The 18838-nt window shown below is 40.4% G+C and overlaps 1 protein-coding gene across 23 annotated transcripts in view; it reads left to right on the top strand.

The window, feature by feature from the left end:
* Rbfox2 (RNA binding fox-1 homolog 2) overlaps nucleotides 1-18838 on the top strand; it is a 235327-nt gene that overhangs the window by 181476 nt on the left and 35013 nt on the right. For 16 of the 23 annotated variants that reach the window (XR_007592331.1, XM_050145389.1, XM_050145379.1 and 13 more), the window contains 3 exons: nucleotides 2944-3168; nucleotides 14888-15034; nucleotides 18492-18545. Coding sequence is in view for 22 of the 23 variants with exons in the window: in XM_050145389.1 (XP_050001346.1) it covers nucleotides 2944-3168; nucleotides 14888-15034; nucleotides 18492-18545 (426 nt within the window). In the remaining variant the exon portion in view is untranslated. The remainder of the gene's footprint in view (nucleotides 1-2943; nucleotides 3169-14887; nucleotides 15035-18491; nucleotides 18546-18838) is intronic. The other 7 variants (XM_050145380.1, XM_050145384.1, XM_050145372.1 and 4 more) reach the window with 1 other exon arrangement.

Raw genomic sequence — 18838 nt, forward strand, 5'->3', positions numbered from 1 at the left:
AACAAATTACAACTTTTAGTTATTCAAATTTTGTTTTGTATATGCTGTATTTTATAATAAACTATTTTAATAACAAGTTTAAAATATAAACCTTACACATTTTTAATTCTAAACACGTAGTCTTGTTTGCCATTGGTGAATTCGTCCTTTTGACTGTTATATATATTTATAAAAAATTTCCTCCTAAATCCTATTTCTGGTCGTTTGCTAGCTGTATATTGTCTCATAGTCTCCGAGGCATTTTTTTTTTAATTGGTGTCTTGATGGTGTCTTTCAAAGAACAATTTTTTAAAAATATTGATGAATTTTGTTTATTGGTTTCTTTTTAATGGTTCTTGCTTCTGTCCTACGGATTTTTTCATTGATTTTTCTTATACGTCTGGAAATCTTACAGTTAGTTTTGTTATTTCTTTCAAGCTGCCTTTTGCATCTCCAGGTGAAAATGCCTGAGAGTTTGGTTGGGTTTATGGTGGTTGATTGGGGTGGATGATCATTTTTAAGAACAATGAATCTTCCACCACATCCTTGTTTTTCATTTATAATAGCCTTTGTTCATTGTTATGTTTCAGTGTTTGCAGAATAACTGTACTAATGCTAGCTAAACCTTCTTTTAAAATAACCTGAGGGGGCTGGAGAGATGGCTCAGCAGTTAAGAGCACTTTCTGCTCTTCCAAAGGTCTTCAGTTCAATTCCCAGCAACCGCCTGGCGGCTCACAGCCATCTCTAATGAGATCTGGTGCTCTTTTCTGGCCTGCAGGCATACATACAGGCAGAATACTACACTAACTAACTAAATAACTAACTAAAAATAAATAGATAAATAGATAGAGAGATAGATAGATAGACAGACAGATAAAAATGACCTGAGCAGGCTGGGTATGGCCTCAATGGTGGAGTGCTTTTCTAGCACACAAGAGACTTGGGACTTCGGTTTTTGAGACAGAGTTTCTTTGTGTAGCAGTCCAGGCTGTCCTGGAACTCACTTTGTAGACCAAGCTGGCCTTGAATTCACTGAGAACTGGCAGCCTCTGCCTCCCCAGTTCTGGGAAAAATGCATGCACTGTCCGGCAGCATGAGACCTTTGGATAGTTTTGAATTTGTCTTTTTTGAGACATGTTAACAGCTAACTTGTTTAATGGTGAAAGCCTGAAGTAATGTTTAGAAAATGCTCTGAGTTTCGCTCACTGCAGTTTTCACAGGCTAGAGAATTCCCTCTCAAATCAAGGGCAAAGTGGATAATCAGGACTAGGGAGAGGGAGAATTATTGCCTCTGCTCATAGCTAATAGGGAACCGGTGTTACAAACCCAACTTTTCTGTGATAACCCAGTCTTTTAACATCTTAAACATTAGAGAAGATGCAACTTAGCTAAGTGCTTGCCTTTATTGTGATACCTGGCCATCTTAGAATCTATTTCCAGTAGCCTAAGATATTGCAGACTTGTATGATCAGTAAAATAGTGGCATTTGCTTTTCTTGGGTGAGTTGGAAGATTAGGAGGTCTTGTTGAGAAGTGGGACAATGATGGGCTTTTTAAAATCTGTAACGTAAGATTCCTTTTTATATTTGACCTTCAAGACTGAACAGACAGGAGACAAAGGCCATGACACCAAAATGGCTTCAGTTTCTGTAGTTACTTCATCTTTTTAAACTTTTTATTTTTAATTAGCATACCAAGCATGAGTTTCGTTACAGCATTTTCAAGCATCACTTGATTTTTTTAAATATCTATTTATCTATCTATCTGTTTGTTTGTTTGTTTGTTTATTTATTTATTTATTTATTTATGCAACATTCTGTCTGTGTGTATGTCTACAGGCCAAAAGAGGGCACCAGACGTCATTACAGATGGTTGTGAGCCACCATGTGGTTGCTGGGAATTGAACTCAGAACCTTTGGAAGAGCAGGCAATGCTCTTAACCACTGAGCCATCTCTCCAGCTCCGCATCACTTGATTTTGTTATCATCTCTCCTCCTACCTCACATCCGATTGTTCTCCTTCCACCCACCCACCGCCAGCAACCCCCACTTTCATGTCACACAGTTAAAATTCTGTATCCCAAATCTCTGTCTCAGAGCATCTGGGAATGGGAATTGAGGGGTACTGTGACTTCAGCTTTCAAGGCTCATAATAACTATGAAAGACATGCCATATTCAGTATGATTTTAATATCTTTTGGCATTTGTTTTTGGGAGTAGGTACTGGGTTCACAACTTTCAGGAGTCAGTTTTCTCTTCATTGTGGGTTACAGGGATCAAACTCAGGTTGTCAAGTATGTGCTTTTACCCACTGAGCCATCTCGCTGCTCCCTTATATTTTTAACTGAAGGAAAGTTCTATTGTTAACCTAGTAGTAATTTAAGTAGCTCTCCACTTTGATGTGTAAAACTCTATGATGATTATTTAATACTATTTTATCTTCTGAACTCTAAAATTCTAGAGGCTGCCTTGTTTCAGGACTTTAATTTGTGGTGTCAGTCTTCTAGATAGCATGTATTATCATTTTAATTGCTTCTTTTTGGTTTCTACACAGGCTTGCCTCATAAGGAATTAGAGTTACCTTATTTTGGTTAGGTTGGTGAAATGGCTCAGTGGTAAGAACATTTGTTGCTCTGGCAGAGGGAGCCAAGTTCAGTTCGCAGCACTCAAATGGTGGCATGGCCTTTTGTAACTCCTGTTCTAGGGGATCTTATTCCTCCTCCTGACGTTTGTGAGCCCCAGGCATACATGTGGTACATGTACATGTTTTCAGGCAAAACACTCAAATAAAATAAAGGTAATCCTTTTTTTTTTTAAAGAGTGAGGGTTATCTAATGACCCAAACATTTTTTTCCTGAGTGGGAGACAGTGAGAAAGCATGCCAGCGCTCTGTATACTTACCTTGTAAGTCATTCTATAATGAAGATTTATGCACTCACTGTTCTCTCTCCTGTGGTTTGCTCTAGGGTAACCAGGAGCCAACAACAACTCCTGACGCAATGGTTCAGCCTTTTACTACCATCCCGTTCCCACCACCTCCACAGAACGGAATTCCCACAGAATACGGAGTGCCACACACTCAGGACTATGCTGGCCAGACCAGTGAACATAATCTGACGCTCTACGGGAGTACACAGGCCCACGGAGAGCAAAGTAGCAATTCACCCAGCAACCAAAATGGATCTCTCACGGTATGTGGGGTAGAAGATTCACAGTTGAAGGATGTATGAAATCTTCACCTTCCCCCGAAGACTGAAAGCCCTTTGAGTTGGTCTATGCATGTATTGGTTGTCCTTCTGGAACCCTCCTTCCTGCACCATCTGTCGTACCGTTCCCTACACACTGCTTTCACCACACGGTCTCAAAGCAGCAGGCTCATTGCCCCTCGCTGTTCCCTAGTACTGGACCATTTGGTTTGTGCCTCCCTCTTGGTTTTCCTATTCAGCAATGGATGTTCTGATGGTTTTTCTTCCTCTTGTTCTCAATAGTTTTGGTATTCTGGGTTTGGGTATTGAAACCCCTATTTCTTTTTTTTTAATGGTGCTTTTTCTATATTCTTACACTCCAGTCTTACTCTTCAGTCTTATTTGTACTTAGACACTTAAAACTTAGACTTAAGTCACTCATTTTCGTAAGCAAACACTAGGCTTCTCTGGTTCCTTAGCCTTCATTTCTACCCTTGATCATTATGGAATTCAGCAGCCACAGTTTCACAGTAATGTTCAACTCAGTCCTTTTCTCGTGTCCTCTCCCAGATCTTAGCTCTTCTGCCAGCTGCTTGGGATTGACTCGGGTGAGCTGAGCTTAAGTCGCAACCTGGCCTCAAAAGAATGAGTTTAGGCAAGTTATTTAATGTTCCTTTTCCTTGAAAGAAAAGAAATAAAGGTCATAGTGCCCACCTCAAGAGTTTTTGATGGGCCTAGTGATGGCACAGTCTTAAATCTTAGCATCCTAGAGTCTGAGGCAGGTGGATTGCCATAATTCAAGGTCTACTGGAGTTACAAAGAGAATCTAAGCCAGCCTTGATATACTTGCAAGACCCTGTCTCAAAAATACAAAGGGGCTGGGGATAACTCAGTTGTGGGGCTCATGTGTTAACACCAGTTGAGTTACCTTTAACTTTTCTTCCCCTGCATAGCAGCCATGATGGTTTTGTTTTCTAGTCTATGCTGTCCTGTGCTCCTGCCTAACTCCTAATAATTTTCTAGCACAGTTAGAAAACCATCCAGACTGTCCTTGGTTTTCTATTCCCTAGCTCAACCACCTCTTTGACCTCACCCCTAACTGCTTAATAAAGGAAAAGAAAATGCCCTAAGCTTACCACAGATACCTATCTCACACATACCTACAATCACACAGATACTATACAATCACCACACATGCCTACAATTATATCATACTGTCTGTAGGATTTTATTCTAAATGTCGAAATGTTCTATTGTGTAGATAGATCTGTTTTTCATGATTAGATCCCGGTTTTCCTCAGTATCATTAGAACAGGGGTGCATCATTTAGACTTTAAACATCTTGGTAACATTCACTTCACGAAGCTAAAAGCTTCAGTTAAATAAAGTTGGATAGAACCTGCAAAGACATTCATTTTATTTTTCTAAATATCAGATACTCCACCATGAAAAAAAAGTTGTTTCCATGAAAACATGTTATCTTTCTAATGATAGTTACTTGTGTGTATTTAATATCCAGTTGGTTCGAAGGCAGTATCTAGATCTGAGAGGTAATGAGAGGCTCCTTGTAGTATTTGTTCAGGACAAGGAATGTACAGACGCCTGTGTCTGACATGGTCCAGTTATCTTTCAAATGATAATGAACTCACAGACTTTTTAAGACAACTATTTCAACCAAATAAATTATAAAAATAAATTTATTTTTTATAAATAAATATATAGCTATAAAGGAATGAAAAGGGAAAAATAATATGTATCCAAGGCTTTTCATGTTATTTTAACATCAAACTTTATTTCAGGAAGAGTTAATGGTCTTTATAACTGCTGTTTCTCCTTTTTTACTTTCTTGGTAGGTTCTGTTTTTTGTTGTTGTTTGTTTGTCGTTGTTGGTTTTTGAGACAGGGTTTCTGTAGCTTTGGGGCCTGGTAGCCTGTGTTAGAATTTGCTCTGTAAATCAGGCTGACCTCGAACTCAGAGATCCACTTGCCTCTGCCTCTCAAGTGCTGGGATTAAAAGCATGCATCACCATGCCTGGCTCATTCTTGGTTTTGATCATTTATGCCTTCTCTGGTCAGTCTACAAATTAAGATTTGTATTTATTTGTGTGTGAGGATGTGGGTGTATGTATGTTTATGTAGGTGCACGTACACACCATACATGTGTGTACCACATGTAGAGTCCAGAGGCCACACTCAGGTGTGGTTCCTTGGAAGCCACCCATCTTGTTTTTTCCTTGGTATGGAACTCACTGAGCAGGTGAGGTTGGTCAGCCAGCCGGTCTCAGGCATCTGTCTGCCTCTGCTTCCGCAGAGCTGGGATCAAAGGTGTCTGCCCTTAAACTTGGCTTTTTCACTTCGGTTCTGGGAATTGAATTCAGATCCTCGCAGTGATCTGGCAAGCAGTGCACCCAACTGAGTTTCTCCCCACTGTCCCCTTCTGACCTCACTGCCTTCTTCCTGGCTGGTATGTGACTCTTCCTCCTCTACATTTTATTTTCTGTGTTGGGTGTCTGCCTGCCTGTGCACCATGTGTATACACCTGCCATTTCCCATGTCTCATGTCTTTCTCTTTCCTCTGCTTCTGTTACTGTGTAAAACACCATGGCCAAAGAAAACTTAGTGAAGAAAGGGTTTATTTTATCTTAAACTTCCATATTACAGTCCAACTTTGAAGGGGAATAAAGACAGAAACTCAAGTTAGGAAACTGGAGGCAGGAACTGAAGCCAAAGTCATGGAGAACATTGTTTCCTGGCTCACTCAGCCTGCTTTCTTATGACACCCAGGACCACCAGCCCAGGCTGCCACCACACACAGTGAGCTGAGCTCTCCACATCAATAACCAATCAAGAAAATGCCCCTGGGAGGCACTTTCTCAGCTGAGGTTCTCTCTTCCCAGATGACTTTAGATTGTGTCAAGTTGATTTGAAACTAATTTCAAGACTAACCAGCACAGCTCCATTTGCTTGTCTCTATTATTATTCTGTGTAAGTAAGGGGAACACTTGTTGTTTTCCTACTGAGACTTTTATTTCATTATAAAGTTTAATCTAAATCTCAATAAAATCTGAAAGTTTGTCTTTGGTACTTATTCTCTCTTTTGTCGTTAAATTTAATAATTTCTGCTTTCAGCTGATTCCATCTTTGTTGAACCATCTCAAATCTGCCATTGATCTCAATCTAGTAAATTTATTTGTTATTTTACTTTTTAATTCTTGACTTGCCATTATTCTATGTATCTCTGTATACAGATTTCTTACTTGCTGTGATATTTTTTCTTAATTCCCGAGCTGTATTTGTATTTGCTACATTGGCAGTCATGTTCAATTTAGCATCTGGGCCTGGGTCCATTTCTGGTTACTGCTCTTTTCCTTTTTGTCTTTTTTTCTTTTCTTTTTTATTTTTTTTCATGCTACAGATTTTTCTCCTACCACTCTTTTGTATGTTATTGTTTTATTGTTTTTGTTTTTACTGCGCATGTATTTAATCTGGATCACACTTTGCTCTTTCCTTCTTTCCATAGTGACTCTGTTTTGTTTGTTTTCTGAGGGAAGGCATATGCACATGTGTTCTAAGCGGTCTGCCCATGCTGGAACCCCATTGCCAGGACACTGATGTTTCTACCTGATAATGTTTCTTCTCTCTCTCCCTGCCGTTTGCTCGCTCTCGCTCTCTCCCTCACCCTCACCCTCACCCTTTTCCCTCTCCTCACCTTCCCAGCTAGAAGGCAGATGCTCCTAAAACACCTGCAGCTTTAGAGAATCCAGTTCATTCTGTTAGCTGCCTGACGGTTAGGAGATGGCATTCAGAATTCAGCCAGCTCATTCTCAAGTCTGCCTTGGGTTTTCTTTCCGTTGTTTCTATTTTCTCTTCCTTTCCTCCTTTTTACCTGTCTAGTTTTGCACCCTCCATGGAAAAGGAGAGTTTATCTAGCCTTTCTCTAGTTCTCTTTTTCCTAGGATCTCCCTTTTAGCCCTCTGGTGAATTCACTCCTCACCCCAGTCAGACCACAGCCATAAGCTCAGACTGTCCTGTTAGAGTCTTACCAGTTTGATACTTGTTGCTGCATGAGGTTTTTTCTTCCTCACTCTCCTCCCACACTTGTAGGAGATGGGAATATATCGCTTAGAGACTGAGTTGAGTAGTAAAACTCAGACCTAACATTTCCTCTACTAAAATTTTACCATCTGCTTGTGTGTCTCATAAAATAGTCTAGCAGTTTGCATGGCCAATTAAATTCAAGAGGCAGACGACAGGAAGCAAATTAATTAATCATAACCTGAGTTTGCACAGCGCCTTTCAGTTTAAAATACTTTTTCAGACTGTTTTATTGTGACATGTAAAACAACCCAAGTAGGGAATTCTAGGTCCATACCCTTCACTGTGCCATTCAGATTCCCCTGCTCAAGCCCAGTGGAAATAGATTTTATGCATGTTTATTAGTCTTATCATGCTGTGAGCATCTTGTCACTCAGTCCATGTAGATGTTGTCATTACCAGAAAGCCTTCCTGACTTTCTGAAGCTTCTAAAGCCAAAGTTCAGTTGTGTTCATCTCTGCATCCCATAACTTCTCCCAATGCCCAGAACTTGATGCTTTTTGGAGAAAAGATGAAACAAGGTATAGATATGCTCAAGAGGGAGAGGCTGGGTATTTCTGTAATTGTTATAATTGGTCTGGTATTGTATTATCAGTAGTAGGAATTCAAGCCTGCATAGATGGTGATACAAAGGCTAAAGAGAAGAAACCGAAATGTCTAGGTCAAAGCATGGATTCCCATTTGGACAAAAATCAGGGGTGTTTGTTGAAGGCTGTGGGAGAAAAATCATTTGAGCATGAATTGGTAAGAACTTTTGAACACTGGGATGAGAATCAAGGACTTTGTTGGAAGTTTTGAGCAAAGAAATAAAGTGAGTAAAATATACTTCTAGAACATGGTCTGTTGCAGCATAGGCAGCAGGGATGCCAGAAGCTTAAGTGCCCAGCTCTATAGTGAGTGACTAGTGTGGTTCTTACTAGGGGCCATAATGGCTATGTAGAGGAAGTGAATGCAAGAAAATAATGAAGGTGGAGAGTCCAGAATTGGACATATGATTTAAGCAAAATAAGTAGACAAGTAGGCAGCCATATAATGGTTGAATAAAGCATCCTTCTCTGTGCGATGAAGCTAATAGTCACCTTTGTTGGAATTCAGTGAAAATAAACGAGAAATGCACACACCTTTGACACGGTTGCTGTGAACACCTCATGTCATTCTGGTGATGCCGCAGGTCAACCCAGGACTTTGCATATGAGAACTATGCAAGTGCTTGCTTCTGAGTTACATTCCCTAGCCCTGGGATTTTTGAGGCAAGGTTCGCTTTGTATCCCAGACAGGCCTTAAACTCAATACTCTTCTGCCTCATCCTCCGAGTCCTGGGATTGCGGTATACTACTGCACGTGGCCAGTGTTTTGTTGCTTATTGCTGTAAGCTCAGCTGTTCTGAGTGCAGCTCTTGCTTGTGTTGGATTGGATACTCCTGTCTTGTTGGGAGAGAAAGGACTTCTCATTCAAAGATGAGAACTGAACATTGCATTCTGGAGTCTTTATTTTTAAAAGGAATTTTAGAAATTAATGTTAACATACATCTGAGAGCTTGTTTTGATGGTCATTTGGTTCCTCACGGTGTGTTGAACGCAACAGCAGTTAAGGATTGCATCTTGGCCTGTAAAGAGGAGAGGAGCCCAGTCCTACATGTACAGATAATTCTTCTAAATGACAGCAAGCTTATATACCAAAACTTTTGAAGCAGTCAAGCGTAAAAAGTGTATCTACTGAATTACATTTTTCTTGAGAGCCCAAGCCTGTTTTTTGTTTTTGTTTGTTTTTTTGTTTGGTTTGGTTTTTCAAGACATGATTTCTCTGTGTAACAGACCTGGCTGTCCTGGAACTAGCTCTTGTAGACCAGGCTGGCCTCAAACTCACAGAGATCCACCTGCCTCTGCCTCCCAAGTGCTGGGATTAGAGGTGTGCGCCACCACTGCCCAGCTATGCCTGCCCCTTTTTAAAAACAAAACAAAACACTTAATGGGAGAGAGCTTAATGGTATAATTCAGCTTCCTTGACAGATTGGTGGTAGTAAGGTTTTAGAAATACATCACTGGAGTTGGAGAGTTTACTCAGAAGCTAAGAGTACTTGTTGCTCTTGCAGGGGACCCAGGTTCAATTCCCAGTACCTATGTGGTGGTTTATAACCACCCATAACTTCAGTTCCAGGGAATTCATCTTTCTCTTTTGACTTCTGTGGATCCCAGGCTTGTGTATGACAGATATACACATTGCAGACAAAAATAAAAATCTAAAAGAAAAGAATTTAAAGATGCTTTTAGGAGACAGATACTGTTTTTCTATACCTGATAGAAAATAAATGAATAAATAAAACTGCAGTGAGTTGGAGGAGAATGCAGGATGGAACATTTGTTTGTGGCAGTGGCTTTCCTCATGTGGTCACAGATCATTGGCAGTTCCCAAGGGTTTTGGTTTTGTTTGTTTGTTTTTGGAAGGACACTGGGTTAAGAAGCTTCTATGATAATACAACACCTGCCATTTTCACTACATTTGTTGGCTTTTGTATCAGTCCAAAAGCAATAGTAGGCAAAATTACAATACCTTAGCAGGAATCAACAATGATAGTAAACCATGCTGGTGGCAGTCATTGTACCCTTCATGTCACCAATGAAAGCTACTAAGACTGAATAGCTAGCTGCTCCTTTTCATATTTCCTGTGGTAGAAAGAAAGGTGTTCATAGCATGTGTTATCTATGCCAAAATTCTTTCCTTGCCACAAGCACGAGCATTGTCACTGGGCTGCAGGCTGATACTCTGATCTGAATATGTGACAGACATTCTCTTGAGAAGGAGTAGACCCATCTTTTTGAGGGGGAAACTGACCAAAGTTGCTATTAACAAATCCAGACTTTACTTCAAATATCAGAAATTTTTGTATCCCCTGTGATCTTTATGGCTCCTAAGTTATGCTCAGAAACAATAGGACAACATCCTGGTCAGTGATGGGCCAAATGTAGGACAATGGTTCTTTAAGATTATCTTGGAGAATCGGTGTGTCAGAGCCAGGCAAATCTCTGTGTCTGAAGCAAGCCTGGTCTATATAGGGCTGTATAGTAAGTACCTATCTCAAAAGAATGTTACAATGGAGCCAGAAAACTCCTGTCACTCAGTGACCACACCCTCTTCCCAGGTGATCCAGGTTGTGTCAGGTTGTCAACGCTAACCATCACAGATTAAAAAAAAAAAAAAAAAAAAAAAAAAAAACATTTTCTGTAGCTGTACAGTGTTTATGTTTTTAAAACTAAGTGTTATCACAAGAGTTTTAAAAACTAGCTGGCCCTAGTTCTTGGGAGATGGAGAAAGCAGGGTCAGGAGCTCCATCCAGGCAGCTTCTACAGTCAGTGGTTCTCAGCCTTTGGTTCGCTACCCTTTTAGAGGTCCAACAGCCCTTTCACAGGGGTCACCCAAGACCATCTGTATAACAGATATTTATATTATGATCATAACAGTAGCAAAATTACAGTTATGAAGTAACAATGAAAATAATTTTGGGGGGTCACCGTAGCATGAGGAACAGTATTAAAGGGTCACAGTGTTAGGAAGGTTAAGAACCACTCTGCTACATGGTACTCTGTCTCTTTAATTAAAAAAATATGAAGCAAATAGTATAAAGTTTTATAATAGTTTTGTAATAATCATAAAATAGCAGGGGATCTCTATGAGTTCCAGGCCATGCAAGGCTACATAGCAAGAACTTTGTCTCAGTCATCATCGTCTGATTCATTTATTACTTAAAACATTATAATGTGTTTTGTGTATCCTAATGTGATGTGTGGTAGGACAGCGACAGCCTGGGTGCTCACATTCATCATGAACTTACACAGACATTTTCCAGTCCTTCAGATACTTCTCACGTGTGCCCTGTGCAGATGTACACTTTTTCATCTTTGGGGTCTTATTTGTTTTTGGAGACAGTTTGCTGTGTGATCATCTGTAAGTCCCACTCCAGACAATCTCATGCATCTGGCCTCAGCAGGCTTCTTCACTTATGTGCTCATACCTACATGTAGTCATAAAAAACTATACATAACTAATATAATTTTTAAATCTTTAAAAAAAAACAAGAACGTATGCTGTGGAGCTAGGTTACCTGGGTTAAAATCCTGTCCCGGCCTTTTTATTCCTCAGACTTCTTATCTAGAAATGAGGATTAAAATAGCATCTACTATGCTCGTTAAGAAAAAAATTACCTTCTGTGTAGGGTTATGAAAAATTTACATTAAAATCCTTAGCTAGTATATGATCGCTAGTAAACCTAGGGCAGGTCTAACATACAATATGCATTAAATAAATAGTTATAGTTATCATGTGGGGAATTCCTGTTTTCTAGTAAAATCATGCAAGTGGAGAAGGGGAAGGGAGAAAAACAGGCAGGAAAAAAAGAGAGGAAAGACAATCTGAAGCCCTGTTCATGGGAGGCAAACCCTTATTCCCTCAAGGCAAGTCTAAAATCCCTCAGCTAAGGGCAACCCCCATCCCCCACGTGCTCATACACACACACACACACACACACACACACACACATACAGCGTAAATTAATTTTTTGAGTAATTGTTTTATAAAGAACACCTGTAATCATAAGCAAATGCCAAACATCCCAGTTAAAAATGGATAAAAGATTTGCATAGATATTTAAGATTACCAGTGTTCAAAAAAACATACGTTTGGCTTCAATGTAAAGCCATTGTCTCCCACCAAAAGGACTCCAACAACCGTATTGCAAGTACAGAGAGCACAAGCCCAGCAGGTACAGCCACTTTAAGGCCCACATGTTCTTGACCCAACAGGTCCACTCCTGGGTATGTATTCAGCTAGTACCCAAAGACGTGAATGAGATGCTCACAAAGAAATTATTGTTAACAGGCACTAACTAAGATGAATTCTGTTTATTTATGCAGTGGGGTACTTTAAGGAAGGGAGGTGGGTGTACAAATTAGCACAGCAATGACTTTGGCAAGGACTGAGGACTGGAGTGGGCCCTGCTTCTTGCTCCAGTTTCTTGGCTATATGGGTGTACTTTCTGATGGAGATTCATACAGGCCTGTGCTTATGGTTCTGCAAGAGCAGCAACTGCTCTTAACCACTGAGCCGCCTCCTGAGTGCTGGGATTAAAGGTGTGAGCCACTACCATCACTACTGCCTGGCGAATCTTCTCTTTAAATTGCCCTAGACTTAAGATTTTGGAGGTTGGAGAGATGGCTCAGTGGCTAAAAGCAATTCCCAGCAACCACATGGCAAGTCACCATATCTATCTGTAACTCCAGTTCCAGGGAATCTGATGCCCTCACACAGACATACATGTAGGCAAAACACCCAATGTTTTGAATAAAAACAAATTTACTTAAAAAAAAAGAAAGACTTAAAAATTTTGAAAATGGCTTTCAGCTTGCTACTTGCCAGGTCTTCCTAGAATTAACAAGTACTCACTAGAGACTGGAGAACCAGCCACTCTTTGCTTATGACCTTCCTAAATTTAGTCTTCAGGACAATAAACCCTCAGGAACAACAGCTCTGAAGAATCACTCCTCCCTGTTTATTCTGCCAGTGCACGTGCACCACAACAGGCAACATGGTGGCACATGTAAGTCGTATGTAAAACTCGCTGTGTGGCAGGTTGGATTCTAAAGACTAAATCTGGTGCTTTTAAAGATTGAAAGGGGTTTACGTGATACAGTTGTGGGATAAGAGAGACTTGAATAAGATTTCGTTACAGTTGATGATTCTTGCTTTGACTATGTAGAGGTGCTCATGATACTATTTCATCTTTGAATTTGTTTAGTCTGCATTGTGCTCCCATTGGGAGTTGAAAACCCTGCACTTTTGCGGAACATTGCTCTATAACCTTTCTTTTTTTGCTATTTTTACATCCTACAAGCCATTACACATTTAATGCACCAGGAAGGCCTATATGGGATGAAGTGCAAAACTGCCATCCTTGGACTAGAGAGATGGCTCAGTGGTTAAGAGCACTGGCTCTTCTTCCAGAGGACCCAGGTTCAATTCTACCTCCAGGGGATCTGACACCCTTACACAGACGTACATGCAGGCAGAACACCAATGTGCATAAAACAAAAAACAAATTAAAAAAAAGCTGCCATTCTTAGAAAAGCTAAAAAGCAAATGTTTATTTCATTCAAAGTTTATTCTTGATTATCCTTTATATTTTAAGTTGCTGACTTTATTTCAGGATTCATATTAAGCCAAAAGAAGTACCTCTGATTCACAGAGCCTGAACATTGGGTTAAGGAAAGTTTTCCCTGTGTCACTCAGAATCTGCTAGACTCTGTTTCAATTAAGATAATAAAGCTGGGTGGTGGTAGTGCACACCTTTAATCCTAGCACTTGAGAGGCAGAGGCTGGTGAATCTCCTGAGTTCCAGGACAGCCTGGGCTACATGAGAGACCCTGTCTTGTTTGTGTTATTTTGTTTAAAAGGCTAGAAAGAACAGCCCATTTCACTCCTCTTTAAATGTATGTTGTTTTAACCAGCTCAAATTATTAGGTTTGACATGCACTGCATAGGGAATGGTAAAAATGTAAGGCTAAATTGCCAAATGAGGACCACAAGGAATATATCAATCCTATAAATGCCTTAAAATATTGTTTATCAACATAGGAACTTTGAAGAGTTGGTGTGGGAAAATTTAGATCAGATGTGTATGTTATGTTTGGTTAAAACTGTCTACTACCTGGGGCTGGAGAGATGACTCTGGTTAAGGACACTGACTGCTCTTGCAGGGGACCCTATTTCCATTCTCAGCACCCACATGGTAGCTAACAGCAGTCTAACTGCACCTCCAGGCGATCTGGTACCCTTGTCTGGCTTCCACAGCACACCATACCCCACCCCATGCATACATTCATACAGACACAATAAAATTTCAAAGGAAAGGATGCTCGTACTCTGTCACCATGGACACAAACAGACTAGTGTGTTATCTAATAGCCCAGGCCCCATAAAGCCTTGGAAACATAACCTGCATTTAGGACACAGGTAAGTATCCCCTAATACCAGAGTCACCTGGAATTGAATCAGGGAGAGGTGAGATTAAAGATGAATTCAAGATAAGAAGCTGCCTCAATTTTTAGGTAAATTGACTGTCATCACTAGGTTTTTCCACCTTCATAAGTAATAGCATTGTAAACTCTGAAACCAAAAAGAGAATAAAATGTTAAAGTGCTGCCTTACTGGTTTCCTTGAGAGTCTGAGGCAATGGAGCTAACGAGGCTATGACCTCTACAACCAAGCACAAAGGATGTTTTGTTTTCAAAACAGAGAGGTCTCAAAAAATAGAAGGCTCTACTCAGGGCTTGAGAAGAGAAGGGCTATTTTTACATCTCCACGTGGGCTTCAGCAAACCACAGAGGGTTCTGTGCCAGTGCTCCCATTTTGCTAATGGACTAAAAATAATCAAAAGACCCAAATTTTGTTTGTAGACTAGAAGCATTTTGAGCATCAATGACACCTTGGGCTTTTTCTTCTTTAAAAGGGCAGTAACAAATCTTTGCTTACACATCCACTGTTTGACAGATACTGTAGTAGAGGAGAACTTCATTTTACATCATTCTTGGGAAATAATTACTGTGTTTCAAGGTGTTCATTGTGTTTACTTATTTCTTTAGCAGACAGAAGGTGGAGCACAGACAGATGGACAACAGTCACAGACACAAAGTAGTGAAAATTCAGAGAGTAAATCCACCCCCAAGCGACTACATGTCTCTAATATTCCCTTCCGCTTCCGGGACCCTGATCTCCGGCAGATGTTTGGGGTAAGTCTCTAATACCTTTTTATGGATTTAACTGAAACAATTTAATCCACCAGAGATACTATTAGTCATTAGGACTTTAGGGTGAAACTATAAGGAAGTTAAGAAAGAGCCTTAAGTAAATCACTTTTGTCTGAAAACCTTTTCCTACCCTAGACATTAGTGTTACAGGTTGTCACACAGACATAGAAACTACATGCAGCTAGCTAGGACTGAGGTCGTTCCTGAAGATGAGATAGTCAGTGCCCAAACTACGGAGGTGACCACCCTTCTCACACCAACCAACCTTAGTGAACATGTCAGGAATATTCTTGGTTTTACCAAAAGAACAGACATCCACGATCCTTTATAGCATATTCCTAACCTGTGGGTGCATTAGAATCCTCCGGGGAGCCTAAAAAGTACTGTCCACCCAGGTATGATTTAGTTTCCCTAGGGTGCAGTTTGGACATCTGCACTATAAAAGGTTCCCAAGAGATTTCTGTGTAACGGCATGCTCATTTTCCTGACATGTTTCTGCCTCCTGCCCCTCACAATCCTCTTCATTTCCCTTGTTCGGGATGCATTAGTTCTGGTCTCTGTGCTGCACTGTCTCAGGACACATGCAGTGTACAGGTGGTGCATCTAAATGGAACAAATAAGGAATGGCATTTTAAAGAGCCTAGGATATAACTCTAATTATTTAGGGCCTTGGGAAATTCATATAATCTCTTTTTTGACCTTGAAGTTTATATTTAAAAATGAAGTAATTTCTAACTTGAGTGTTAGAAGTAAATGAAGTAATACCAGTATCTCCAGGACTTTGTTTTCAACCCTCATATTCAGTAGTGTCAGGTCCAGCACCTAAAAACGTGGGACACTGATTTCCTACCTCTGATGAGTTCCTTCAACGGTTCGCTTCCTCCTCAAATTACCGTCACAAAAGCAAATGTATATTAGCACAAAGTCCTATTGCTGAAAGTGAATGACTTCTAAGTCTTTCTTTATTTCGGCTGCTATTAACTTGACCTAGGACAGAAAACAGTCAATAGTTCCCTAAATGTTTCATAGGATAGCTTTGTCAGAACAGATGCCCTCCCATGGCTTGGCTGTGCCACTTCATGGTGACAAGGCATGGGAGCCAAGTTCTGTCACAGCTAACTACCTGGATATATTTTTGCCATCAAAGATAAGGTCAGAGTTAAGGTGTAATGACATTCTTGAAGTACCTAAAAAGTTTTCCCATGTGTCATGGTGACAGCTGTTTCCCATTTTAGAGGAAGGAGAGTGGACAGACAGTAGAAGGGACATGTGGAAGAAGGCACGTCTAAGGAAATGAATTATCTGGCTCTTCTGACCACCCATCAAAGACAGTAGAGACTCAGTCTTGTATGCTGAGGACAGCAGGCTTGGCATCTGTTAGTGATGTTTTCTCTTGAGTCAGAAGGATGTAGCCTTCCAAGAGCTGCCTTGGTCCTTTAGTGATTTCTCAAAATGATTCATGCCTTATCCTAAAGCATAAAGTAGGAAGACGTTTTTTTCTTTACAAAGGACATCTGGGTGTCTCTTCTGTCTGGTTGCCTGTTGTTAGAACAGTAACACTGAGAAAGCAGGGATTCCGTGCTGTATTCAGTTAGCCAGCACAGCTACTTCAGCTTCATTCTTTTTAATCATAAAAGAGGGCAGACCTTGCTCAAAAAAATGGTTATGAAAGGGCTGAGAAAATGGCCCAGCTGTTAGAGCACTTGCTGCTATGGCAGAGGCCCAGAATGCAGTTCTCAGCACCACATGGTGAGTCACACAACCTCTGTGACTCCAGGCCCAGAAGTTCCAACACAGTCTTCTGGCCCTCATGGACACCCACATAGATATGTGCATGCATGTACACACACAGACATACACATACACAAATTTAAAAAAACTTTTATATAAAAAAAGACGCTATAAGAATACAATAGAAGGGGCTGGAGAAATGGCTCCACGGTTAAGAGTACTGGCTATTCTTCCAGAGGCCCCAGGTTCAGTTCCCAGCACCCACATGGCATTTCTCACCAGTTCCAGGATACCCAACATCCTCACACTGACATACATGGAGGCAAGACACCAATGTACAAAAAAATAATTTTTTAAAAAAATGCAGTAGAGGCAGACTGTGGTGACACTTTCCTTTAATCCCAGCACCTGGGAGGCAGAGGCAGGCAAATCTCTGAGTTCAAGGCCAGCTTGGTCTACAGAACAGATTCCAGGACAGCCAGGGCTATACTGAGAGACCCTGTCTTGGAAATAAGGAATGCAATAGAAAAGATTTAAAAAAAAATAATAATAACAGCCTAACATTCCATGTTAGTTATTATAAGATAGACATAGAAATAATTTCTCAAATACTATTATATAATAAAAGCCATTTTTCTTTTCCTTCATTTTCTCAGTTTTCTGTTAATGATGAAGCTAGAATCAAGTACAAGTATCTAACATAGAAAACTTGGGCTTTTAGCAATTTACTGATTGAAGCATTAACACTTTAGTATGAAAAAGGCATTTCTGCTTTATGTTTTTCTATTTTTCAGGACTTTTTCTCCAACCTTGTATAGTTTAGTTTGAAACCCAAATGAAGCAGATAATGGGGGGCAGGTCAAGTCGGTGCTGCCTGAGTGGGCCCTGCAGCCTCCCTCTCACTCAGACTGTACCCAAGCACCTCTCTCGCGTGACTAGATACAAACCCTGCATAGATGTGTGGGGCTTAGCTAAGAGTAGAGCTCCGTGCCTCTGTATGGTTTAGCTCTGAGGTGATATTTAAATAACTATTGAACAGATTGTTAACTTTAAAAGACTCCTAAAATTTTGTTACAGAACTATTAAAATGGCAAATAAGTGGAAATCATTTTTATGTCAAAAAATGTTTTTAAGTATAGAAATTGTAACAAACACAAGTTTATTGGGACCAGTCATTGTTCACAGTTTCAAAAAACGAAAACAGTATGTGACATTCATCTGCTGTTATATCTGTATGCCTGAGAAAAAGGATAGAAGGCCATGTGGTCCAAAATGGAAGGCCTGTGGTTAATCTCTGTTTTCTTTTTCCTTATATTATCTAACTTTTGTACTGTTTTTAAGGGAGGGAGGGTGGGAGCAGAGTGCCCTCAACAGTGTACTGATTCTGTTTGGTGAAATTTAACTTTTTAAAACTGAGACATTAAAAAAAAAAATTAAGGTAGCATTTAGAAAAAGACCCAGTAGGACATCTATGTGCAGTGTTTGGATTGTGACTTCCACACATGGACATATACACACCTGAGTTGATAGAGGAGCCACTGGCCCAATGGGGCCCTTTCAGAAGCTCATGTTGGATCTGCTGACACGTGGGAACATGCAGGTTAAATGAGTACTAGTTCAAAGAAGAAAAGCTGTCTCCTTCAGAAAGAGGGCTAGTGTCTAGACAAAGCCTGACCTTAAGTAAGTGCCTTTGTTTTTGTCTTTGCAGCAGTTTGGCAAAATCCTAGATGTGGAAATAATCTTTAATGAGCGCGGCTCCAAGGTAAGCCCTGTGTCAGTGTCTGGTGCTCAGCTTCCTGAGACTTGTTTCACTGGAACGGAGCAGAAGTGGGTCCCGTGTTACCAAGTATCTTTCCTGGGTTAAGTTCTCCAGAAAGAGGCTGCTCACATTGGGAGGGTGTCGGGAAGCAGGGGAGTTAGAGAGAAGGAGTATGGTAGATCCAAGGGCAGGAGGCAAAGTTCCTCAGCCAGCCTGGGTCAGGCAGAGAGGCACCAAGAGGATGTGAAAATCCGTTCTGAGTTCTCTTGGAATGAGTCAATTTGTGATATGCCAAC

Source organism: Alexandromys fortis, unplaced genomic scaffold, assembly GCF_014885135.2.
Source record: "Alexandromys fortis isolate MF-2015 unplaced genomic scaffold, M_Fortis_MF-2015_v1.1 scaffold_2_1_26212458, whole genome shotgun sequence".
Lineage (NCBI taxonomy): Eukaryota > Metazoa > Chordata > Mammalia > Rodentia > Cricetidae > Alexandromys > Alexandromys fortis.